Consider the following 27,815-nt stretch of genomic DNA (forward strand, 5'->3'; position numbering starts at 1 on the left):
AGAAAGAAAAAAGAAGAAAGGCAGGGAGGAACGGTAGGCCTGAAGGGGCCATCAGAGCAGAGAAGGCAGACCTTTCTCATGAGCAGCTGTGCATCATGGGAGCTTAGAAGTTTGGGAGGATGTCCGTGGACAAAACTGGCCACCACCTCCTCGGGAGAGCAGCTGCCTTGAGAAATAAACATGTGACAGCAACCCAGGCCAGGATTCTCCCCAGTTAGCCTTTGTCCCAAACTGAGAAGGCTAATCCATACCAAGATTGGGTAATGCACTTGGTCTTCTGTGATCCCCTTTCTTCAAAGAGCTCACGGAGAACAGGGATGCTTTGCAATCACAGCCATCTTTTTCTAACAGTACCAAAGAGAAGAAATGGGCAGCTAGCTGATTTGAGGGTCTGTACCAAAATCTAGTTTTCGAAGTGTTAATTACAATGAGAAATGGACTGCCACCAAAGCAAGGAACCTTAAAATCTAAATGGAAAGTAAAAGGCTTTGGAATTACTTTATAGTCCTGAGATATAAATAGGGGTAAAGAACTTGACTGTTTATATCAAGTTGCTGCCAGAGAGATTCCTGGGGTTTCACTGACCTTGATGCTAAGTACCAACTCACTCTTCCCCAAAAGGCTTTTGCCCATGTCTGGGTTTACCCACCCAGCTTGTGCACTTCAAGGAGGCAACAGAGTGTAATGGTTGAAAAAGCAGAGTTCTGACTTTCACACTGAACCCAGGTCTCAACAGTATCTCTGTGCCTCAGTTCCTTCATCTGTAAAAGGGGTAGAATAAAAGTATCTACCCTCATGATTTTTGTGAGTATTAAGTAAATAACATCTAAATAAAGAGTGAAAAACTGGGTCTAGCACATGGCAAGCACTCAGTAAAAGGTGGCTAATGATGATGATATTCAGGCTTAATCTGGTTCATATTAGCCCCAGGTTATGAAGGAGAAGGTGGATGAATTAGGAGATATACACTGAGCTCAAGATCCCTAATACTTGGTCTTAGATACCTTTTTGCTATAAAAACATGGAACAGATAGATTTTGAAGAGAGGCCTTGGCAAGACGGAGTAGAGAGGCTCTGATGAACTACAATGTCACTGATGCAAAGGCAGCACACGGAACTCCATGGTAAAGGCCGGGTAGCACCTCCTTCTTCATCCCACAACCTCACAGGCGCCCTCGCATACCTCCCTAGCCAGCCAGCTTCCTTCCTAGCTGGAGCTTAGAGATATTTTAAAAACCCAGGGATTTATCACCCAAACACAATCGTATTATCATTTTGGCAAATTTCCTTCCAGCTGTGTAGTAACAGTTCTGTGTTATTTCGCAGTTTATCTCCTTTAAAGAACAGTTGCATAACATCCAAGTATGAAGAGCCACACACTTCACTTGACTAATCTTCTAGATTTGGACTTTTAGGTTATTTCCAATTTTTACAGAGAACAATTCGTGCATTTAACTTGCTTCTTTTTGAGAGTTTGTATTTAGAAATGTTGCCTTAGGAAGTTTTCAAGTAGAATTACCGCGTCAGCCACTCTGAACGGTGGTAGGGCCTTTAATTCACTCTGCTTTCACTGGGTACCTGCAGAGAGCCTGGCACTGTGCTCAGATCGAGAACAAAACATAGATACAATGTGGTCTTGGCCCCTGTCCTCAAGGAGTTCACAGGCAGGGGGAAAACATACACATGCCAAACACATTTTCCACAGGGTGGTACCAATTGATATTAAATGAAGTACCTAAGGAATGGTCTACATTTTACCACTTCAACCCTGTTAGGATTTGAATAAACCAAACCAAAAACTGATTATTTGCAGGTAAAAATGAAATCTTGTTTTAATTTGAGTTAACGCTTACTATTAGATGTGCTTCCCTTTTTATGAATCACTTCATGTTTTTGCTGATTTTACTGGGATGTTGGTGTATTTCTCACTGATTTGCATGCTTTCCTTTCAAAGCAAAGACATGAGCCCACCATCCGTATGCACTGCCACACTTTTACTTAGATTACCATTTTGTCTATTTTTTCCACACTCAGAATGACTTTCACTAATTTGTACTTGGAGGTATGCCCCTTGGCCTATATTCAGAGATGTCATAAGAAACTACTCCATGAAACTTGTTACTTTATTTATTGAAAAGATATTTAAATATAACGTAGGTTACATTAGCTTCTTCTCTACAAGAGCCCACAACAGAAATTCCTGATACTAGTACCAGGAATAATTATGCTTCTCGTGAGCAGTGGGTTTGTTTTTATGTTATGAACACAGTGAATCATGGAAATCATCATGTCTTCTTTGTATCAATCCAGGTCAACTGACCAGCTCACTACTAGCAATGTAAGCACTTTAAAAGCACACATTTTTATATACTTAGCTTCATTCCTGGCTTTATCTTACTTCCCTACTTTCATTTTCCCTATCCATTTAATTAAAAATTTTAATCCAGTTACTAAAATTACTACATATACAAAAATGCATACCTAGTTTGAAAAAATGGGAAGGTTCAAAAAAGTACAGACGAAAGTAGAAAGTCCCAGCACACATTGCATTAGCACACAAGGGAGTAAGGGACACAGCTGACAAGCCAGTGGGCGAGAAGCAAGTAAACACACAACCACCACCAAGTGTGGTAAGTACTACATGGTAGGGAGGAGTGTGCTGTGGACACACAGAAAGGGCATCTAAGTCAGGCTGAAGGGGTCTCTGGAATGACTTCTGGGGGAACAGATGCAGAGGCCAGAGGGAAAAGCAGTCTCACAGAGAAAGAGGCCCGGGCAGCCCAAGAAATGAAAAAGATCTTACACACTGAGCCAAGGAGGTTTAAACTTGATCCTGAAGATACCAGAGAACCCACTGTGGAGTTTTACATGGGACTTAAATGACACAATTAGATTTGCATTTGAGAAAGAAATGCCTAATAGTGGTGTATAAAAAAGATTGATAAGAGATAAAAAAATGTTAACCAGTAACTCTAGCTATGTGGTCAGAAGTGATAAAGGTCTGAATGATTTAATACATTAAAAAAACGAGCTTCCACTTCTGTATTTTCTAACTATTGTTAATATGTAAAAATGCTATGAATTTTTGCCAAACTCATTCAATTTAACCTCCTGAATTCAGATTTCTTGAAGTATTTTATATTACCAAAAATATAACTTATCTCTTCAAATATTTATACTTCATTTCTTATTGTATTGGTCAGAAGAATAATTAAAAAAAAAATTACCCAAACTGTATGACTTTAGGTTAGAAATTGAAAAATGGTACTAGAGAACAAAATAGAGATTTTGGAAATGCTTTAAACTCTTTAAGAACTTAATATGACAAACCAGAAGCAAGTGTGGAGAGGATAACAATGTGGAGAGGATCCGCCGTGTAAGACGTGGTGCCGAGGCCACAGGAACCCACCCACCAGTGCAGTGCAGGAAGACTGCTTCCCACCACCCTGCACTCGGATGGGCCACAGAGTTAAATGTAGGAAGAAAAGAGAGACAACGGAACAGCATGTTTATTCCAGCTGTGGAAAAAAGATAAAGTTTGGACTACTGTGAAACAAAGGATATTACCAGAGAAAAACTGAGTAGGTATGAGTATATAAAAATGACACAGTTCTGTCCAGTGAGATGTGAAAGAGCGGAGCAGAAGAGAAAAACATACTGGTATCAGCTTACTAACGTGTGTGCACATGTGTGCATACAAATCTACTACAAATATGAAACATGTTTGGTCAGCCATATTGCACTGAATAAACATGGTCCAGTGGTCAAAAGAAACAGATAATCGGTTCACACATAAAGGAGATAAAAATAGTAAACCATCACTTGGAACGTTGGATAGCCTCTCGGGAAACACGCGAACTGTCAAACACACTTTGAGGGGATCGCACCCTCTGAAGGAAGAACCTGACAGAGAGGCAGAACACAGTGTGAAGAAGCGAAGAGTACGCGCAGCCGGCGCCCCGGCAGCTCGCCCATGCGCTGCGGAAAGCCAGGTCATGGATGCGGCCGCAGCTCTGGAGGCATGCACGCGTGTCCGTGTGCGGTTGCCCGCTCTGACTGCTACCTCCACTGAGAAGAGCTATATCCCAAAAGGGAAATACCATTATTTTTGTTTAAAGGTATTCAGAGAACCATTCATAACAGGAAAAATGAAAATAATCCAAGAACCTAAAAAAGTAAAAAGGCCAAACGAACCATAGGATGGCAACAAGGTATGTCATACAGTTTTTTAATAAGGGCGCATACACGGGCACACGAGTCACTAAAAGTACAAAGAAAGGAACTCCAACCAGTACTCTGCAAAACATGCATGTATGTGCGTAGATTAACAGGGACAGGCACTCTGCTTTGGAACTCGGGTTTCTGAAAGGAACGCAACCGCTGGACTGTCTGAAAGGCTTACCGTGAGTGTGGCGAGCGACATGAAGCCGATCAGGTTATTCCACACTTTATCGATGTCCTTAAGCAACTGCTGCAGCTTCTCACTGCACACCGCAGTGGCTTTGATCCCCAGCTCCACACGTTTGGTCACCCTGTACACCTCCACAACACCTGACAGGGTGACAGAGTGGAGAGTTAGGTGCTGGGAATATAGAGACAGAGACGGCAGACAAGGCCGCACTGCTGCCTGTTGACACCTTAGTTGGAAAGGACTCCATCTGGACAGAGGTGGATGTGCTGTTCCTTGGACCAACCACCTCTCGATGCTTCAGCATAACTCAATGGTGAGAGTGTAAACCCTAGAGCCACACTGCCCTGTCACTTACTAGCTGTGTACCCTTGGGCAAATACACGACCTCTTTGTGCCTCAATTTCCTCATCTGTAATATTGAGTTAATAACAGTACCCGACCCCACAAAGGATGATTGAGGGGATTAAATAGGTCAATACTGTAAAAGGCTCAGAACAGTGTCTGTTGAACAGTAGGCATTATGCAAGTATTAGCTATTTTTTTCTCCCTTTTTAATGAGCCCATCTGTTTCAATTTGGGAAATACCATTAAACTTGCTTAAAATGGGAACATTAAAAGTTTAAAAGAATCTGAATATCAATATCATCACAAAGTAAGAAATATCTCATTCTGCCCTGGCTGGCATAGCTCAGTGGATTGAGCGCCGGCTGCGAACCACACATCGCAGGTTCGATTCCCAGTCAGGGTACATGCCTGGGTTGCAGGCCATGGCTCCCAGCAACTGCATATTGATGTATTGATGTTTCTCTCTCTCTCCCCACCCCTTCCCTCTCTAAAAAATAAATAAATAAAGTCTTTAAAAAAATATCTCATTCCTATGAATGCCCAATAACTTATACTCTGTGGCTTCATGTATCTTTTTTATACACTAGACAGGACTCAGAACAGTTCTTTTCCTGTGGTTTCTGATGGTGGCTGAACTCTTCCAGCAAGGACAACAGGTGGCAAGTATCCCTACACTAGAAGGTCAGCCACCTGACGAACCCCTGACCTGGCTTGAACGGGGAACCCCCGTCCCTGGCCTCTCTAAGAGAGGACTGGAGGACTCCAGGGGGTCTCTGCAGGGGGCATCATCAGCCCTGTGTACAGCACTGTGGCTTTTCCTCTTCCTCTTCCAGGGGGACAGGGACTGTTGCCCAACCTACACCAAGTGAGGGGCTTCTACGACAATCTTTCATGGATACAAGGAGACCTCCTAGAATGAAAGACAGGCAGCCCATTGCCTGGTAAACTCCTGTTTGTGCAGTAGAATTGGGCCTGTCGGGGTAGGAAAGAGGAACTACAGTGAGGCTGCAGGAGCAAAGGGGGAACCACATCCCTTCACTACCCCCTCACCCAGCAAATATTTTTCAGTGACTACTCTGTGCCAGGCATTAATCTAGCTGTTGGAGACACAGCTGTGAACAAAACAGGCCAAAATCCCTCCCCTCTTAGAGATTCATCCTAGTATAAACAAGAACAATAAGTAAAATACAGGGTCCAGCACAAATAATGTCCCCTTTTTATTACAAAATCTTTTATTACAAACTCATAAGCATGTAATTCTGTAACAGAAAAATATCACACTCAAGCACACTATATGACATTTTAGATAAAATGTTCAAATTAAAGCTATAAATTATTACAGCATATTATTACCCTACCGACCACACTCAAGCAGGCGTTACTTCTGCCGGACCCTGTACATAAGATATTAAAGGTGACAGGCCAGGGAGAAAACCAGGCAGGGAAAGGGATAGGAAGTGTCAGGGTGGGGGGAGGAGATACAGCGGTAAAGGGGTTGGCGAGGAAGACCTCACTTAGAAGGTGACATCTGAGTAAAGATCTGAACAGAACAGGGTCCAGTGCCTGTGGCTCCAGCCCGAGCCCGAGGTGAGGAGGACAGAGATCGGGGTTCCCAGTTGGATCGGGATGTTTAATAGCTGAAGGTGGCCAGGGAGTTAAGGAACCTGTGATGTCATTACGGGGTACAGGAGACAAACTGACAGAGCGTGGTAAGGTAAGGCGCTGAGTGGAGAGCCAATGACTTCATTTTAATGTCTCCCCTAGTTCAGGCTCTGATAAACCAGTAACACAGACGTAATTGTACATCGTTGCCACTATGTTATAACTAGGACTGGGAAACTTGGCCATAGAGACCTTAAGTCAAATAGTCAAATAATTGTTTCTGCTTATGACTTAAGTGTCTTATTTACAAATGCAGGTGCTACTTAATAAAGTCATATGTAACTTGGGAGACCTAGATTAAGCTACTTAACATAAGGGGAAACTGAAAATATTTCAAAGTGTCCTGATTTTGAATAAGTAAAATATAAAAGAACATACCTAATAAATATTCCATGCCTTGAGCTGACTGGATAACTTCTGTGCACACAGAACTACTACTGATTCCATTTAAGGTGTCATTTGCTTTCTTAATGACCTACAAGAAATGGCATCACATCACCCGACATATTAAGAAAAGTCATTGCAAATCAACTTACTATTAGTAAAAAACCCAAGGGAAAGCCCAGGAGGTGTGAAAAAGCATGACTAACTGATGTATGTACAGTATGTATGCTGAAACAAATCCAAAAATTTAATTTTTTAACCTTGAAGAAACAACCCTCCATTTCTTTGGGAGAGAAAAGATGGAGGTGCTTTGGCTCAAATACTATTTTGATTTAGGCAAAGCGAATGATTCCATTTTGCTATTTCTTAAACACACTGACAGATGAGGGCACAACCGACAAACGAGCCTGTGTCTGCTATCACAAGTGTGAAAGAAGCCTCCCTCAAGATGCACGACCTTCCACAGAGCTTCGCTTTGCCCAGGCCGTTGAGGGCGGGCTCTCTCTGGTTTTGCCTCTGTCTACTCGCATGCTCTGAGAAGGCAAAATGACACAAGACAGCACTTGCACAGAGGTGAACACCAGCACAGTGACATACTCACTTCTAGGGCGCTCCCCAGGCATCGCTGCCATTCATAGGCATATCTCTCATTCTCCTGTGAATTTTATAGAAAGAACTGGGTTAAAAGGACAAGTCTGGAGTCCTCTATTTATGTCAATTCAGGGAGCACTAGAAGACTGTCCTTTTTATTAAAATCACTCTAGTTCAAGTACACTTTTTTTCCTTAGATTTTTATTTATTTTTAGAGAGAGAGAAGGGAGGGAGAAAGAGAAGGAGAGAAATACAATGTGTGGTTGCCTCTTGCATGCCCCCCACTGGGGACCTGGCCCACAACCCCGGCATGTGCCCTGACTGGGAGTCAAACTGGTGACCCTTTGGTTTGCAGGCCAGTGCCCAATCCACTGAGCCATACCAGCCAGGGCTCAAGCACAGTTTATCTTATGAACCTACTAGTGACTATTTAAAATTACTGGTAAATGTAACTTCCAAGCACATGACTTGTGGATCTGAGGGAAATGTTTTGTATTGGCTTCTCTCTGCAAGTGTTGCTTCATGTGTTCTAGTGATAGCATAAACTTCTGCAAAGGTGCTCATCACACAGGTGTCTAGTGTAAGATCCCCTATCAAACCACCAGCTTTCCACAGTTATAATTCTGCGTGTGTGTGTGTGTGTGTGTGTGTGTGTGTGTGTGTGACAAGTGGGGTGGGGGAGAATGGTAAAGTGTTGGCTCTGCAAGGAAGACAGCATGGGACTAAGATATAGCAACCATAAACAGAAGATTCATAACATTCCCCCTTCTCCTCCATTTTTGATGTTTTCACATTCACTGAAATGATGAAGTTCAAGTGCTCAAAAAGAATTCCCTTAAACACATCCCCCCTTGTGAAGTCCCACGAATAATTCCGGTGTTAAGGTCACTAACTACCTTCAGGGGATGTCAAATCTGGGAAATATTTTCATCCAGTGACAATGTCACAATTCCCTCGCTTTAATTACATATTCTATGTCTGGTTCCTTGCGTGTCCTATGTGAAAGCTGCAGGCATTTTTCCTCAGGGCCTCTTTGCTCAGCTGGTCTCTGACCTGGCCCTGTGGAAAACTGCCCCACTCACCTCCACCTCTCCTGTCAGATCTTTGTACTTGTCACGGATGACAGGCAGAGCGGGCTTCTCACTCAGAGTGTTGGAACGGTCCCTGAAAGGCTGCTCCAGAGCCGGAGAAGGAGAACTACGGCTTATTTCTTTATCGCCAAGGCTCAAACTCCTCTTGTGTGATCCTGGGAGAAGTGGATGACATAGTTAAAGGTTTTGATTACTCAGCTTAGTTCAGGCAGAGGCTCTTGCTAGCGTGGGCCTCCTCTGTAGATGTTTATGTCACGAGGCATTCAGAAACACCACCCTCATTCCTTATGCCAGGCAAGGGGCATGATGAATGCTTTCCATTGAACTCTCTTGCTTGGTTCCCCTGCCTTTACTTTTCTCTACTACTCTTCCATGACCTATCATCATTCTTGCATAATTCTAGTAGCAAATCATTGCAGTCTGGAGGACTAGCATGGCTTTGTAAATATCAGTGCATCAGCACCGTGTTACCTTTCCAGTCTTAGTTATGGATTTGCACCAGTCTCCTATGTACTCTCTCAATCTAATGGAAACCAATGGTTCCTTCTGTCAAGGGGGGCTTAGCGCAGAAGGGGCAAACTCAAATGCCTTCGGAGAGCAGGCAAGTGAAGTGAATGACTGGAGTCAGTCAGTCGGAGATCAGAAGTGCTGGAGACTGTGACACTGGGGAGAGTGTAACCCAGTGGTTAGAGGGGGGCACTGCTACTCAGCTCCAGCTGATGGTCAAGAGGTGGGAATGCAGGCCTAATATTGCCAGGTATTACTTTTCAAGAAAAGCTAGAAATCCAGACTGTGAAATCTCATGATTTTTATGTGTGGCAACTGCTTCACACATTAAAAAAACCTTTGTGGGTCAATAAAACAGGCCAGCAGGCTGGATCCAGATCTGCAGCTACCACACTGTGGCCTCTAGATTCGTAGGTACGGTCTGCAGCCAGGGAGCCAGAGAGGAGCTAGCCTGCCCACAAGTGGATCAAATCCATTTCTCTGGCACTTTTAACACAGCGCACCTCTAACCAAACCAGCTACTGAACTACAGACTGGGTGCTTAGCCCGAAAAGCAGTGACCTGAGGAATACTGGTTTGACTTGAGTTCAGTCTCAGGGAAACCTTTTTTTATTTTTTAAATAGCTATCTGTAATAGACTGATTTCAAACACTGGGAAATCTATTTCCTGCTAAACTAGGAACCAACTTTTCATCCTACGAAAGAACATCTAACACCTCAGTGGAAAAAAACCAGGATGGTAAAAATCTATGCTGAAAGCTACTCACCTTGCACAGAAAGGTCAAAGGTTGCCAGCTCACTTTTGATCATTTCTTCACTGGATTTCATTTTGCTCTGTGAATTGGCCACTAAGAAGTCAAATTTGCTAATTTTGGGCTTTTCACTTTGAAACTCTCCAAAGTCATCTGAGCATTCTTTGGGGGTGTCGTGAGAAGTGCCGCTGGAAGCTGGGCTTGGACACGCGGCCTCTTGGCTCCACTCGGCGGCAGGCAGGTCCTGTCTTGTGAGCTCTTTACAGTCCCTGCTTTCACTTTCCCTTTGCTCACTGGTCTGAGGGACCACATCTTTAAAACTGGCAAAAGCTGGGAAAGAGGTCTCTGGAAGAGCATCTTCACCGGTGAAGGTTGAGCCTTTGGACAACGATGTCATGGTGATGTTTTCAGAACTGCCAAACGAAGTCTCTTTCTTTTGAAGAACTGAGGCAGCTGAGGAGGATCTGCTTCCTGCTGAGAGGACAAACGGAGAGAGTTTTCTGCCCTGAGATGCATCATCCCTGTCTGACCAGTCATAGCTCGTAAGTGTGCTCACTGCAAAATTGCTACTGTAGGTTCCAAAAGCAGCATATTTTAAGTCCTCTATATCTGAAAGGGAAATAAGACCCCACAATTAGAGGCAAGCTCACGATTTAGGCAAAATGCCTTAAACTCTGCAGAAGCAAAATGTCTAGCATATTTGATTAGTTTTATGCTATGTTGGAGTTAACTAAATTTAGAGCTTGTGCTAAAATTAAAGGAGTTGAGCTGTAAAATCTGATCTTTAAAAACCCACATTAGCCTTGACTTGTCATTTATATTTAGTTACAAAGAGTCATTTTCTTTGGATATAAAAATTACTGGAAAAAAGTTCATCTGCCAGTGTATATATTGTTTGATATGAGAATAGGGTCATTTAATAAATCATTCACTTATAAACTTTAAAATGTATTTGCAGTATTTCCTGGCTAAAACATGTCTTTTTTGCCTTGATCTTGGTAGAAAATGTTGCTTTCAAACATGGACATATGAAATGTACATAAGAAGCTAATTAAAAATTGACACTTTCTCAAAACTAAAATGAAAATATTGTTATCTAACTTTTAATCAATTATTAGGAGTTTCTGTCTCAAACCAGGCCAAATTTGAAATTTTAATTAAGCAGTTACTTACCTAGTTGTTATTTTGGTCAATATGGACATCATATTCCTGTGATGGAATATGAGGAAAGAAAATCAATCTAATCTATGTTAGTCCCTAAAAGACAGAGTCAAAAGTCTGGGTCCTGTTGGGCTCTTGTTTCTCCTTCAACTATGTATCAGCCCCTCATTAAAGAAAAGAAAAAGAAAGAAATGCTGGGGCAAAAGACTCATGTTACATTCTTAAAACATGTTTAAATAATTTAAGAGGTAGCATAAAGCAGCAGAAAGAATGTAGGTTTTTGATTTACACAGACCTGGGTTCGAATCCCAGCCCTGCTATGTACTACTTGCGTGGCACTAGGCAAGCTACTTAATGTTGTTTAGCCTTGGTTTGTTACCTGTAAGATGAAAACACCACGCACGTGGAAGGTCTGTGTTGTGACAACTAACAATAATGGATGTCAAGGACCCAGGGCTCTTGGTAAGCAATACATAACAGCTGTATTTGTAGAGCACAGTGGCCATCAGCCTCAATTTGACATTTAGTTGCCACTTTAGGGGTTAAAATGAAATTATTTCAAGGTAAAAATGAAACTATTTCAAGGTAAAAATGAAATGTCCACTCATCATTTTAGTGGTCTTACTAGAGAAACTTTCTTGTCCATGTTAGAAAAATCAAAACCAGCTGAGGCTAGCTCAGTACACGACGGGCAGCAGGTGGAGAAGCTGCCTTTGCAGCAGCACCGTCCGTTCGGTCTGGCTAGCACACGTTTAGTGTCATCTCAGTCACTGCTGTACACGCGGAAAGGAGGCCACATGCAAGGCTCCCTCTCTGATAACCACAAGCATGGTTTACAAAGAAAATGCTCAAAAGTTTTGTGATCCAGGTTTCCAAAACTAAGTCAACAGGCGAGCCACACTGGGTCATTCTGCGTTTCACTGCACTGCTACAAGAGCTCAGGGACTCCTGACACTTCCACGGCTCTTCTAACAGCGTGCCCCACTTCTCTGCCCAGCCTCTCTTTTTAAACCCTGTTAGGGAAAGGGTACTAAATTAATAATAAAGCTGGAACACCCTAGATGTACAAAAAGGCCAACCAGTGAAAAGCTAATAACTTTCACCAAACAACAGTATATTCTAAAATTCTGTAGTACAAATGGTACCCTTCAAATCTGGCTTACTAAACAGGAGGAAAAAAGGTTTAGGTGAGAAATGTATAATTTCAAATGAATGAAAAAAACTTTAAGCAAAACACTTAGTCTCTGGTGGTAGTGTTTTGTCTTCCCCACTATTTAAAAGGGATCAGAAAGCACCCTGATTCAGATGAGGTGAAATTCAACCAACAGGCAGTTGCAGTTAAACAGAAGACTAGTCTTCCAGGGGTATATTCAGAAGAATGTTTCACATAACAGATATTTTTATTATTAGACCCTATCAGAAAGCTCTTTGGGGAAGTTATATTATGAACTGGTCCCAGAATCTCATCTACTAAAAGAGCAGCAATTTTTCTAGATACCAAGGTAAATTTAATGAAAAGTTAAACTCTAGTTTAAACATCACAACCAGGTTGTAATGGCAGTAAAAAGACCCTTTTGCTCAACTATGCAACAAAGAAAAAAAACCCCAGAAATGACTGTAGTGTAATCACGTAAAAGGCATTAAAAGAAATAAGGAATTACCTTAGCTGACAAGTATTTTTTTAATGCTACTGGTCTTTAACAAATCTTATATTTTATACTTTAAAAAATAATGAAAAGTAAATATACAGGATATACTAAAATCAAGCCTCAAGGTTGATTTTTAAATTTTACTTTGCTTATTTATCGGTTACTATAGTGTAAAAAAATTTACTGAAGTGCGATTCATTTGAACACATAAGGAAGTAATAAAACTGATATTGGGTTGGCCAAAAAGTTGGTTTAGCCCTGGCTGGTGTGGTTCAGTGGATTGAGTGCCAGCCTATAAAAAAAGGGGTTGTCCCTGGCTGGTGTAGCTCAGTGGATTGAGCGTGGGCTGGGAACCAAAGTGTCCCAGGTTCAATTCCCAGCCACGGTACATTCCTGGGTTGCAGGCCATAACCCTCAGCAACCGCACATTGGTTTCTCTCTCTATCAATCACATTGATGTTTCTCTCTCTATCTCCCTCCCCTCCCTCTCTAAAAATAAATAAATAAAATATTAAAAAAACAAACAAACAAACAAAAAAAAGGGGTTGCCAGTTTGATTCCTAGTCAGGGCACATGCCTGGGTTGCAGGTCAGGTCCCCAGTTGGGGGCACAGGAGAGGCAACCACATATTGTTGTTTCTCTCCCTCTTTCTCCCTTCCTTCCCTTCTCTCTTAAAATAAATAAATACAATCTTAAAAAAAAAAAAGACTTCACATAAAAAGAAGTTCACCTAGTAGTGCTTAGTTGTCTTTAACTTCATTTGAAACAATTTTGTTAGACTGTATTGTGACAGCTGTCATGTAAATGTGCATTTAAAAATACTTATCAAAATTGGTGAATTTTTGTGCAGTCATTTTAATATTGAAGCTGGAAGAAGATATGCAACATTTTCGGCATACTATGCTTTATTATTTCAAGAAAGGTAAAAATACAACTGAAACACACAAAAAAGATTTGTGCAGTGTATGGAGAAGGTGCTGTGACTGATCAAACATGTTAAAAGTGGTTTGCAAAGTTTCTTGTACTAATGACATTTTGGCCAAATAATTCTTTGCTTTGGGGCTATCTTACACATTGGAAGATGTTTAGCAGCACCCCTGGCCTCTACCCAGTACAAGCCAGTAGCAGAATATAGCCAACATACTCAAAATATCCAAATCAATAAAATTATTGATGAAAATGAAAAATGTGTCTTTGGTTTTATGGAAAAAACCATACCGACTTTGTGGCCAACCTAATACATAGGAATGTGAAAGCATTGTACGTATCTCTCCTACACCTGCGCATTTACAAACAATATAAAAACAGAGTAGTATTTCCCAGCATGGTGAATATTAGTAAGCCATGTTCTAAGAAAATGAGGTAAATCAGTTCACTGAGGGTAGGTTAAACCAAGAAAATTCCTCATTTCCCATGTTAACTGTTCTACATTTTCTAGGCAGTCAGATTATATCTATCTGTATTATGGGCTTAAAAATATTACAGATTCTGTAAGACCTACAACATAAGTGATGGAAGCTCTATCTGGGAAAAATAATATGAAATAACCCACAGTTTATTTTGTAATCACTGAAGTTGCTACAGATGGGTTTTCCGTTTGATAGCTGAATTCTGAAAATTGCAAGAGAAAAAGGAGAAAGAGAACAGAGAATGGATACAATAAAATGAACAGAGAGGCACTACTGTATTTCCAATTCTACGGGGAAACTCAGAGTCTGTGCTAGGTTGAACTGCAATTGCACACATAATAGGCCACAGTGTGTGCTTTAATACATGTATTTGTTTCCACCCAGGAATGTCCTATCACAAAGGCCAAAGGAATAAACTGTACAATCTGCTTTTCATCCTGTATCTCAAATCACAACATGGACTTCTCGCTTATGCTAGTAAGTAACTCTATCAGTCTGTTCCATAACCTCCATTAAAAGCCCCTCTGAACCGATGCTGTACATGAAAACAGGCATTTCTTGGAACAAAGAACGTGAGCTGCCACTGCAGGACACAGAGGCCATGCCAATTCCCCTGGACATTTTCTAAAGCTGTGAAGCATATGCCCAGGTGATTAAGAGTTACACAGGCTTTTGAAAAAAGGGGTTTGGAAAAAAGAAAGGAGATACATGTGCAAATTCCACTATTCCCTAGTATTTTATAGAACAATAAAAATGGTCGATGGACTCAGGAAGGGTCTTTGAAAATAATTATGTATCTTTTAATTTTCAATGCCAATTTAATCCAAATTTCATTTACCAAAGCAAACCATGAACTATTTATACATTTCAGCTTCTTTCTACCCTGGCCCTATTCATATTTACATTCTCTATTAATTACAGAACCTGGTCTGACTAGGTCCTGTAAGTCTCCGACACTCTCATAGGTGTTGCTGAGGAAAGCAGGAAAATACTGTTGTCTAACTGCTTTCCAGTGTTCTCTAGTTGGCACAGCAACCCCCATGCTTCTTCTGTACTGGCTCACACACATCTCTGCCATGCTCTGCCTGCTATCTGTACGCACCTTCAGTTTTCCATGTCAGTGCTGCAAATTCAATAAAGAAAAGTGGTAATCCTGTGGGTATTTTAAGTCAGAGGAGGCCAGAAGGCCAAGAAATGGTGTCAGGACATACAGAGAGACTGCTCATGGTCATCATTAAAAATCTCATCAAAAAGCCCTGGCTGCTGTGGCTCAGTTGGTTGGAGCGTTGTCCCATAACTGAAAGGTTGCAGGTTTGATTCCTGGTCAGGGCACAAACCTGGGCTGTGGGTTCAATTACCAATCTGCGTCCATATAGGAGGCAACCAATCGATGTTTCTCTCACATCAATGTTTCCCTCTCACCCTTCCTCTCTCTCTAAAAGCAATGGAAAAAAAAAAAAAGAATGCCATCCCGTAAAGATTAAAAAAATTTTTTTAAATTCATCAAAAACACCCTAAATGAGCACAGAAAATGGCAATTACAGTTGGGGCCCTTTGGCTCTGCACTGGAGAGGGCGGCATGCAGGAGACCCTCCCATGCACATGGCCTTATTGTGCTCTCAAAGATACTAGGCCAGCTTATCAAAAGTATTCAGCTGGTGGAAAAACAAAGCTAGAAGCAGCTCTTTGAAAATAAAATAATATGCCCTGGATGGTGTGGCTCAGTTGGTTGGGGCATCATCCCGTAAATGGAAGGTTGTGGGTTCGATTCCCAGTCTGGGCTTGTACAATCCCTGGTCCTGTCACCCAGGGGAGGCAACCAATCAATGTTTCTCTCTTGCATTGATGTTTCTTTTTCTCCCATCGATGTTTCCCTTCCTCCCTTTCCAAAAAGCAATGAAAAATGTCCTCAGTTGAGTATAAAAAATTTTTTTAAATAAAATAATTTGATTCTTTCAGTTATTTTAGGATTTAGCCCAGGTTCTTTGATGTTACCAGTACCTTCGACATGTTCATTTGCTACTTTTAAAAATCAGCAGGGGTTTTAATGTGAACACTAGAGTGATTACAGAATATTCATATTGTACATTTGTATAATTTCTCAGGCACTGATGTATGAAGTCAAGCACTAGTGGTATCTTCCTTCACTTGGTACTGGGCTAAACAAAACAGTATTTTCTTATTTGTTTAAACCTAGAGCATACAGTTCTTTAAGTCTTCATTGCAAGTTTATATTATTATATTATTAAAACTCCCCCCCCAAAAGTAAATGTTACCCTGGAAACATTAATTGTTCTATCTGTGGATGTGATTATATTACATGCAGTTACATTTAGTCATTTTCTGCAGCCTGCTCAGGTAACTGCAGAAAGTAGGTAAAATAAAACAGTCCCAGACAGACCAATCTAGCATTAGATAATTCCACCGACAAGGGACTGGCTTAGTCAAAGCTTCCACAAGACTGGTCTTATACATGGTGCCAGAAAGTCCTAAATTAAGGGCACCTAGTATTATCACTCTAGATGGAGCCTACACTAAAATCTCTGGTGGCCAAATCAGTTAGCAGTACGAAAGGTTTTTGAAACCAAGTATTATCAACTTTCTAAAGCACTGTGCCCTAGAATACGTATTTTAAATGGCAGAACCAGCTTTTCTTAATCTAAACCCAAATGTGCAACTTTTTTCTTTCTCAAATGGCATATTTCAGATAGTACAACTGATCTCAGGAATGCTATTAAAATCCTCATCTTCAATGGTTTAATTTCCTTTCTGCCTCAAATTTTAAAAAAGAACAAAGACCTAAAGCCTCATACTGTAAGAAAAATGTAAAATTTAAATTTTAAGCCATAGAAACAACCCCCTTTTGCCAAGGTTTATTGGTCTTGGGTTTCTGGTCTGAATATAATAACACACCCAAGATTTTTTGCTATTATTATACTTTAATACGGAAAATTTTCCCCCAAATTTGGCCTATTCTTGTTAATTTTTATGGATCTTCCTAGAATTCTTTTCTTAAAAATGGAAATGTTTAAAGTCTTCTTCTTCTGAGAACCTGCTTTATGGACTACGTGAAAAACAACTGAGCACGGCTGCACGGCCCATTCTAGAGTGGAAAGAGAGTGCGCCCTGCAATGAGAGGATGCTGCACCCGATTTCCACTCAGATCGAACTCAGCCCTGAAGACTTCCTGGTGCTGGCACTGAACACTTTCCATCACCGAGATAGCAATTTAAATTCAGCTTACATTTACTGCGCTCAGAAGTCCATCTTAATACCACTTGTAATTTATTTTAAATTAAATTTACAGACATCTAATTATTAACAGATGTGTCCATCTTTCCCAACACTCAGCTCTTAGGTCTGTCCCCTCACCTCCCCCATCTCCTCATCACGAAACTCCTACTGGAGACAGGTTCTGCGATCTGTAGTGACCAATAAAATCTCAGGTTATTCACTGGCAGAAAGGAGTAAATTTTATAATATGTAAAATAGCATACAGTTTACACTTTAAAAATATTTAAAGTTATATTTTAACTCAGTGCCACGTTAAAAGCTTTTATCAGTGGAGTCATAAGGGGAAAGGCTAAAATGCACTAGCACTTCTCTTAGGAGACGGGTGTTTGCAGAAACAAAACAAAGAGGGGAAGCCTCTAACCAAAGGAGATGCTATTGCTTTACACTTGATATGGACCAGGGATTTCTTTGATCTAACCCTGAAAAAGTAAAAATTACACACATCCCCACACTTTCAAAATATGCCAAAGAATTATTTATTAACATAGGACTTACAGATCACAAAAGAGTTATACAGAAAAGCTGGAAAAGAAGTCATCAGAATAAGCATGCAGATCAGTATTTGCAGTGGAATATACCAAAGCAAGTTCGAAAAGGCACATTCACACAGAATATGTCTAACTTGAAAAAAAGACATCAGGAAAGCAGGCAAAAAAAAAGGTGCTGATTAAAATACAAAGATTTTCAACGTCAAAGAAGAGCTACTTTACAGGTAGTAGGTAGGTAGGTAGGTAGGTAGGCGGCTACAGAAGTCTTGCTAACCCTTTGAGTGTCACAGATGAAGGCAAGCTCTTGCTGCCTAGGAAACTAAATGACCTTAATGATGGCACGTGAAGATGCTTCCGTGCCAGAGAGATTAAATTTGGTGGGGGGACAAAAGCAGTCTACTTGAAATTATATGCAGCAAGGGCTCAAAGGGTTAAATGTAATAATATGCAGAGAAATCAGGCAATGTTATTAGCAGTATCTACCTTCCATACAAAGAATTATAGCAAGAGTTAAAGAGACAGTATCCCCTTCAGAGTTAGGTTAGGGTTTCTAAATAGGATTAGGTCCAGAGACAGTAGTCTACTACGTTTTATCCTCTCTTCATGAGCCCACTTCTACGTTCTCTAAAAAGTAACTTTAACCCTCAAACTAAGAGAGCAAGAGATACTGTGGTCAACATGAGGATAAAGAAAAACCAAATTCCCATGAAGTCCCTGCCATTTTCACTCTACCATACATTGATGCAGCAGTTCTGCCCAATGGCAGTACAGTGCACTGCTCAGGCGTCAACCCCTTTAACAACCGCTCTAAGGGGATACTGCTCCTTTCCACAGGTTTACAGATTAAAGGGAGGAAACAGTCTGCTTTTAAGAACATCCTCAAACTGAAGATACTTGGCTTGAACATTACAGGTTCCAAGCTGGGAATGTCCCAAACATACATAAAAGAACATGAGCACAGGAAATTGTTTTAACAGGTCAATCACAACAGACTCAATCCAAAAACCAATTTCCCCTCCCCAAATAAAATGGAAAAAAAAAAAGGAAAAGACATCCAAACCCAGATTAGACTCATCCATAAAGACATCTAGCTTGGCACTGTGAAAGAATATAGATTCACTTTCAGAAAAATAGCTTCTAATTAATAATTTCAGAGTCCAGAAGGCTAGTTTACTTGTTATGGGATTTTTAAATAAAAATCAAATATTGTTCAGAAAATGGAGCACTTTGCAACCAACTACAGTGGCTCAAGAAGCTCATACAAAAAAGAGAAATGAACAACAGCAAAATAAAATATATAGGAAACCACTTGCAGAAAAGTACAAAAAAAAGAAGTAGCCAGTCAGGGGCACAAGGAGCTCTGCAGACAGCCGCTGCACTAGGAAATACCTCGGTAGGTAGCAACGGGAACCACAATGTCTACGATAACTTGCTCCTGACTCAGCACCCTGTTTAAGGATACATCCAACACTGCAATAGCCAAAGGATAGATGCAATTTTGTTTTCTGCCTGCAAAAGTCATAACACTTTACAATTTCTGCCTGAATCTGTAAACTTGGAAGTGTGTTATGCGCTCCTCTCTAGTTAAAAAACAGCAACAACAAACCCTTCATATGCATAATAAATTTTCTAGACTAATACAGTAATACTGAGATATTTCTCATTATTAAAGGCCACAAAATAGGTTTATCTTTCTATATATATATGTATCAAATAACAAAACAAAATAAAAACTAGGACACTTGGGTTTCTAGTTTTTATGACGTAAGTTAAACTAGAGAATAAACTGCTACAATACAGGAAAATCCATACAGAATTTTAAGAGGGCTCCCTTGTAGTTTCCAACATTTTATGAGAAAGTGAGTAGTTACTCTATTCTACCATCTACAGATTTGTCACAGTTTAGTACTTCCAACAATAGAGTTAACACTGAAAACTTTACCTGAAGTCCACTAACAACGCATGCCCTCCTCTTTGCCAGACCCTGGAGCACGGCAAATCCACACACAAGCGCTTTCCCTCTCCTTCTCTCATAGGGACGTGGCAAACTGCAGTACAACTGGCTAGATATTCTTACTTTATTGACCTAACAAGAGTCACTTTCTGTAGACCAAACAGAACACTATATTGGCAGCTGTCAAATATACCCAAGGGAAATAAAAAAGAGAGGGAAACACTGACCTCACTCACAGAAATGGAGGAACATTACTGACATTGCAAAAATCTTTATCAAAATTTCTGACAATGTACAGTTCATCTAGCAGTGGATTTTTATGTGCCTCTGACATCAAGTTGGTGTTAGATTTCAAAAATAAGAATATTTTGGCTATTTAAATATAAGTTCCATAGTATTCGTGGTATCCATACATCCAAGTATCCACAGACTGAAATTTAATACTGCTTTAAGGGGTCTGGTAACAAAGATGTTAATTATTAGAAATTCATGAAGGTTAAGAGCCAGAGCCTTACTTGTCTGTGAATTAACACCCGCAGAACCATCTTTGAAATCTACGTCATCATCACCAGAGCAATCTCACCAATTCCTCACCTGCAGCAGGAGGATGCTGGCCACTAACTGTTGGTAAATCCAAAGAGCTATCAGACATGACATGTTTAAGATCTCCTCCCACATCAGCCAGTTTCATGTCAAACTGCACAGAGAGTGCATCTTCAGAGTCCTCCTTGCCAACACTACTGCCACCAATGGAAGGGAGATCCAAGGACTTCACTGAAGCAGAGTCTTCTTTGGTGTGCCTGAAAGCCACTGCTTTCTCTCCCAGGGATTTGTCTGAGTTCATGGAAGAAAATTTACTGGAGTGGAAATCGGCAAAATCATCATCACTTTTTCCTGAAGGAGTGTTATCTTTCAGTTCTTCAGTGCCTAGCCCAGATCCTTCCAGAGAAAGCTGTTTGAAGACATCGTATTTGGTGGACGCAGCAGCTGAGTTTTGTCCACTCTTCACTATGTTGCTTGAGCTGCTGGTTAGAGCAACAGGACTAGCTTCCTCTTTAAGGGCATCATATTTGTCTTCTGCCTTTTGCTCAGATGAAACGGAGCTATTACTGAAAGCAATAAAATCTGCAAAGTCATCCTGCTCCCCAACAGATGCTGGACTAGAATATTCCCCAAAAAGGTTGAATTCTCCAAAATCATCAGCCAAACTAGAAGATTTAGTTGCTGCCAACGCTGGCGTGGCTGCAGCCGATCCTATTGACTGTGCTCGTGTAGAAACAGATTTTGATGCACTAAATGCAGGTGAAAAAGACAACAGTTTCTCACTGCTGCAATTAACTGATGAAAACATATCTAAATCTGCTAAGTTCAGAGGAGTTTTCATTTGTGCTTGTGGTTTCTGCTGTATAGCTCCTGAGGGGAAGGTGGCTGGGAAAGTTTTGTCTTTTGTTGGTGGCTCTAGTGGTGATATACTGTCGGCAGTTTTAAAATCGGTGAAACCATCATCAGTCCCTGCAGCTCTGAATTCTGCGAAGTTTTCTCCTGAAAGAAAAAACAGAGTCAAATAACTCAGAATGCTGAGCTGAAAACAACGTGATGCACAGCACAGTAAATGACAAGCATACTTCCACAGACGTTTCCCTTACCGACTTGACATAATTTAGCTACAGTTTAAACCCTACCAAATACCCTTTACAAGCTACATATTTGTCTCCACACTGAAGGCTAGTGATATGAAAATAAAAACCAAACCGAGAGCACCTAACAGTGTCATTTTCATTCGCTCCCTTTGGTGTGGCGATAAGTCTCCCGGTGCTGGACCCTTCAGTTGGCCAAAAGCACTGCTTGCAGGACTTTTCTCACTGTGGCTGCCCACCAAAGGCGCAAAACAGAATAAAAAGTTGGTGTTGAAGAGTCATACTAAAAGAGTGACCCTTTAAAGATAAAATGTGTTACATGGTGATCAATCAGGAAAAACACATCACAGGTACCAATGAAATATTATGAAAATATGAAAAACCCTGCATCTAATATTAAGGATGTACAACCCTTTGTTTAATTTGGCATGTTGAGCATGTAGTTAGATACTAGTTGTCTTGCTCAAGTATATGGAGGAATTAATTTAAAGGGAGCTTTGATGAAAACCTTTGAAAAGGTATCTACTTATTTGTAAAGCATTCCGGCCAAGGCCACACTGTGAAGCAGCTTCTGCCTATATTCTCCAACACAGAAAGTTAAGCTCACAAAAAAATCTGTGAGAACTTGGGGTTTTTTTGAAATCAGCCACCTCACTGAGCACTTCTTTATTAAAATTTAAAGGGATCTCAATACACACCAACTCTATTATTTATTAAAACTTTCAAAGAATATGATTTAAACTTTAGCTTATACTGTGCTACTCTGAGGATGGGATTATGTCAGAATTTTTTATTAAATTTTTTTAGAGAAAACAGGTATTAAAGTAGTTCTCATAAATATTTAAATAGACTCAGTTAGGATACTGATAAAAATCTGGAGCCGTGATTCTTATTAGGTTTTCTATTCTTTATTATCATAGTAATGTTATCACTCACAGGTATGAGACTGGGATGCAAATGATCTTAGTTTTCCAATGGTATCTAAAGGTCTTCCATAAAATCTACTAGGTAATACCAGGTAATGAAAACCAGAGATAAACCAAATATAAATATTGTTATACCAATATCACTCATTCAAAAATATGAGTGCCATTTCTAAAGAGTTATAAATTAAAATAAAAGCTTTAATGTCCTCATCCACTTTTTAAATTCTATTTATCCCTAAAAATGAGATATAGAAGTATATAAACTATAAAAATGTATTTAAAGCCAAAATCCAATTCGTAAAATTGTCACTGAAACAATATAGGCTTTAGTGGATCGTGCATGTAAAGTGATATACACATCTATATATCAAGTGGAAAAGCATGGAAAATAATGGAAGCTGGTTTCTTTTCCTAATCTGAGAAATGTAACCAACTCACCAGCAAAACTCATCAGCACAGAGAAATCCATTTAATATCATGAGGGAAACTTTAGAAAGAAAGGAAAAGCTTTCAGAATTCCTCATTTTATGTTCATAAGATGTACCACAAATAAAACTATAGTCAATTTCACAAACTGACAGGAGAAGCAGATGTAAAACTTAAAAAAAATTACCCTAGTATTTTAGGCAAATATATCACTGATATTTATATTATTTCTGTAAATGAAAAGGTAACAAGCAACCAATTTTTGTCACAGCCAAGATTTTTGATGTGTTGCTTTGAAATATCTGTGAAATTGACAAGTTTTGCCTTATTATTTTTAAAAAGAAATCACCACAGCAAACTAAACTTACTGATGAATTGTAAAGTTTTCCATTGGAAATGTAAGCTGGGTGAAAGGGTTAAAAAGAATGAAAATGGGTAGGTTTACAAGTTCAAATACAAAGGGGACTTGGGGGCAAACAATTTAGTTACAGTTATTTGAAGCTTGCAAATCAGCAGGTCCACTAAGCATATTACTTCATGGGTAGCTTTTCAGTTAACTTCTGAATCCTCCTAAGTTTGCCTCTCAAATTGCTACTTTTTAGGCCCTAAAAACATTTCAAAAGAGATCACTTTTTGCTAAAACTTCAGTAATTCTCACTTATCTATATAAAACATTTTCCTCATCAACCTAATTTATGGTTTAAACTGGAGGGTAGAAAAAAGGAAATATTATTAAACTTGTTTTGTAACCTAATAAACTCGAAGCTCTAAATACAATACCATAAGATTCTTCATAAAATCTAAGTCACTGAGGTATTTTGTCAGGCTAATGTATTTGTTTTTTAAATTTTGTATTTATTGATTTTAGAGAGACAGAGAAACACTCACTTGTTGTTCTACTTATTTATGCATTCATTGGTTGATGATTTAATGTGCCCTGACCTAGGGTTGAACCTACAACCTTGGTATATCGGGATGATGTTCCAAACAACTGAGCTACCAGCCTGGGCCAGTGTATTTTTAATGCAAGTAGAATAAAATATGTTCTCCTAAAATAAACAAATTTGGCATTTCTGCTTGGAAGGCCATAGAGTTAAAGTTAAGATAGGAATGAAAGCAAGCACACAAAAATGGCAACACCAATCTGGGATTCTGTTAACAAAGTACCATAAAGCAGGAATAAGGTGCTGCTTACATTTTGGTGGCACTTCTGTCTTTCCCAGGAATAACATACATATCATATGAGCATTAATAACATACTACACAAAGAACTCTGATATTAAATCATGCTCTTTACTCCAAACTTGCCTTGGCCCAAGAGTTGATGAAAGCATTGCTAAATGACAAATTAACAAGGCAAAAGTTCCTCGGGTTTATCTTTGTACTCCTAGTACCTAATATAGGCATGGAGGAAGAAACAGTTATTACATTCTAAAGGCTTGAGTGAAACACTAGGAAACATTTCTTAGAATATAAGAACTGTAAGGGACTGAGTATCCAGAAGAGGTAAGTCTCCCTTTTTAGAGATATTTAAGTAGTACACTTTCTACTTTAACTTTCACATATACTTACCTTTCCTATGTTTTCTTCCCACCCCTCCCACTCTCACCCTAATCCCCTAGGCAGAAAGGTGAGAACAATTGGTTGTTGAAGGATATTCCAAATTTGAGCAGAGTACACAGAGGCAGAACGTGGTACTGTTCCCAGGAAGAAATCCTCATTAGAGTATACAAATTTCATAGCATTTGCAGTTAAGCTTTGAAGAACATAATGTGGCGTATGGATTATCTATAAACCCTACACATCAGGTTTACAGTAGTATTTAACAACAAGCATAACTTTTAGGCTTTAAAGATACGGCTCTCACATTGTCATTCTACATACCTTTCCACTCTATTTGAGCCCTTCTATCAGAGGTGGAAGCCAAATATGCACAGAAAACCCTTTTACTTCACCTTATTAAATTATAACCAATTCTGGAAATCTTGAAAAGTAAAAGACTGGTTGCTGCCTTCTGTACAGTCCACAGATCGCTGCACTGCCAGCAGCTGAAGTCTTAGGGACATTAGAGTAACTGGAAGTAGTCACAGCCCTCCATCTGATACAGGAGTCTAATGTGGCTGAGGGCTTCTGGTGAAAGGGAACACTATCTTTAGAGGAAATCAAATTGCTCTGGGGTTTGACCTAAATTTTAGAAAATAATTTGCAATAACTGAACCACGTGTCACCTCCTTGTAATTTCCAGAGACACAGAAAAAAAAAACCCAACAACAAAAAAACCCACACACAGTAAAATAAAGGCACTTTCAATATTACTGAAAGAATCTTCAAAGATCTCTTTTATCAGAAATTGAAATAATTTATTCGTTTAAGGAATCAAAAACTTACCTGAAGATTTACTCTCTGCTGTCTGTTCAAGTTCCCTGAAAGCACTATATTTATCGCCAGGCTCTATGATGAAAGCACAGAAGCTCAAGTAAGGTTAGGAACCTTGAAATCACAACTCAAGAAAGTAAGGCAGACAGGGTTAGCCGAACATACTTAGCATGTGATATAAGCATTGTACATTTACCATAGAAGGTCCCCACTAACAACAAAGATTTACATTCACAGGTTTATGAATTCACCAACTGCTTTTACCTCCAAATGTAACAGTATTTTCAGAGGGCTTGTCAGTTGCAATTCCTTTGAACACAGCATATTTATCCATTGAAGCTGATGCTTTAGTTCCAGAAAGTGGCATCAACAAAGAAGGGGCACTGAAAGGGGAAAAAATATTTCTTAATGACGAAAACACCGAATCCTTTCCTTATCAAGTAGGAGCTTAGAATTAAAGTGGCAAACAGTTACCTGGTTAAAACTTATGACTCCCTGCTTTAAAAGTTCGAATACATATACCACAAATGATAAAAATCAACATGCTAGCCCTGGCTGGTGTAGCTCAGTGGATTGAGCGTGGGCTGCAAACCAAAGTGTCGCAGGTTCAATTCCCAGTCAGGGTTCGTGCCTGGGTTGCAGGCCATGACCCCCAGCAACCGCACATTGATGTTTCTCTCTCTCTCTCTCCTGCTCCCTTCCCTCTCTAAAAATAAATAAATAAAATCTTTAAAAAAATCAACATGCTTTTTTCTTGAAAAAATATATTAAAACAACACCCACCCAATACTTCTCTTGATTGTTTGAAGAGGGGTCAAGATCCACATTGACCATCTAACCTCTTTAAGCCATAAAAACAATTGGAATGTCATTGGAAATAGATGATCATAGAATGATGACCTACTGCAATTTTAACTTTAGGTCCATAAAAGTGAACTGCTCCAAATAGGTATCCCCAATATTTTAAAGTAAATTATGTGATCTATCCTTAATGCAATTATTCTCTAAAATGGGGTCACAATGAAGAGGTGGAATAGTTGAGATAAAAATCTATTTATGAAATGTTGTTCAAGCTAAGAATGTTGCTCCTCTTTTGATCATATTGCCTTGCTTAATGACAAAAGTTCACACATCTGATAGCAGCAGTAGAGTTAATACAATTTGCATTTTTGGAAGGATCACACAGCGGTTCCCAGAAGCTATCTTTTCAGCAAAACAACAATCACTTCAAAATTAGATGAAGATACTTTTGCTTGTGGTCATATTTCTCCCAGGATGGAAAAACAGTATAATGAGTAGTATCTTGGTGGGTAATTCTTGGACGGCTTACCACACACTATAAAAGCACTGCTTTTTTCCCTCCCCTCTTATCAGACACAGGCAGCTCCCAGGAAGAACAACCTTTGCATGTGAATGATTATATTTCACCACTAGTTTGTGTCACTCAATATATCAGACACTGCAAGTTATATAAATGGATTTCTATTGAGTTCTTTGCCCTGGAGCAAAAATCTTTCCACAGTCATTTAAATCTTCTTATCAGTGGCTTCCAAGCAAGGTAAGAAACTCAGCTCTTACACATACATGTTAATGGGGGCCCATAGTGCTTTAGGACTTCTGTTATCAAACATTATCATTTCACATCACTACCAAACAGCTGCTACATATTTGGTCTTGACGAACAAGTCCTCACCTGTATGTTGTAGGCGAATTTTTAAAAGTTCCATAAGTAATTAAACTACAATTCATTGAACAGAATGTTACACAGGAATAAAGGTAATTAATGTCTTAGGAAAAAAACACAAAAGTGAATGATCTATTTGTTTTACATGACCTGTCAACTTTAGCTATGGTCTTTTAGAGTCCTTTGGTCAAATCTTCTACTAAATGTGACATTTAATTGAATATTATGAATTTCAAAATTATTTTCAGAATTGGAGGAAGAAAAGAGGATCTTGTTGACTGAACTCAATAAAACAGCTCCATTAAAAAAAAAACCAATAACTCAGACTGGGATTTTATACATATTACAAATAACTCATTCTGGTTCATTTTCTGAATGCTTTATTTAACAAAACAAACTATAATCACCATGGAAATGTTTACGCTAGTTATAAAAAGTAGTTAACCTGTTCTAAACATAAGAACAGTTATTCCTACTGTGTAATACTCTGGTACTCAGTGACAGGCATATTGTTTTAAAATTTAAAAACCTTCCTTATACTGAAAGATAAGACTGTAAAGAATTTGGCTATGAAAAAAGGATTTTGCTTTTTCTCTAGTGAATCCATTTGTGCTTTGCAATTATTCCTGCTAAATACATCCATTTAAAAAGCAAAAAAACCCTAAGCAACTCAAAACTCCTACACCTTAATCCTATCCCGTCTTCTTCAGTGCCCCATGTCTGCCTCACTTATTACACAAGGCTTCCCCAGTGCCTGACACACTCAAGCATTTTCTGAATGGATAAGTGAATGATGTTGCTGTCTTTAGATCCCTTTTCATGCTGGTGCAAGCACTATTTCTCCTTTGACTTTGGCAATCAGTTCAACACTGGCTCCAACTGATTCCTCAGATACACCCTTTTCAGTACTGGTGATTCTAAGGCCCAGAGCACCTCTCACCATCTCACAACAGGATTATCATGATGGCAGCTGAATTTATCCCCCACACAGTAGCAAGAATCACTTTCACCATGCCACATCTTAGTTCTAAAATGATTTAGAGATTATGTCACAAATCATAAGACATC

At 39.6% G+C, this 27,815-nt stretch overlaps 1 protein-coding gene across 12 annotated transcripts in view; it reads right to left on the reverse strand.

Moving 5' to 3' along the window:
* Positions 1-27,815, reverse strand: part of SYNRG (synergin gamma) — a 74,067-nt gene that overhangs the window by 10,570 nt on the left and 35,682 nt on the right. For 8 of the 12 annotated variants that reach the window (XR_006785361.1, XM_045836265.1, XM_045836259.1 and 5 more), the window contains 8 exons: positions 25,328-25,446; positions 25,076-25,138; positions 20,293-21,240; positions 9,759-10,352; positions 8,476-8,639; positions 7,404-7,457; positions 6,797-6,893; positions 4,403-4,551 (listed from right to left, as the gene is read on the reverse strand). Coding sequence is in view for 11 of the 12 variants with exons in the window: in XM_045836265.1 (XP_045692221.1) it covers positions 4,403-4,551; positions 6,797-6,893; positions 7,404-7,457; positions 8,476-8,639; positions 9,759-10,352; positions 20,293-21,240; positions 25,076-25,138; positions 25,328-25,446 (2,188 nt within the window). In the remaining variant the exon portion in view is untranslated. The remainder of the gene's footprint in view (positions 1-4,402; positions 4,552-6,796; positions 6,894-7,403; positions 7,458-8,475; positions 8,640-9,758; positions 10,353-20,292; positions 21,241-25,075; positions 25,139-25,327; positions 25,447-27,815) is intronic. The other 4 variants (XM_045836267.1, XM_045836268.1, XM_045836261.1 and 1 more) reach the window with 2 other exon arrangements.

Source organism: Phyllostomus hastatus, unplaced genomic scaffold (genome assembly GCF_019186645.2).
Source record: "Phyllostomus hastatus isolate PE091 unplaced genomic scaffold, TTU_PhHast_1.1 phas_contig_210, whole genome shotgun sequence".
Taxonomy (NCBI): Eukaryota; Metazoa; Chordata; class Mammalia; order Chiroptera; family Phyllostomidae; genus Phyllostomus; species Phyllostomus hastatus.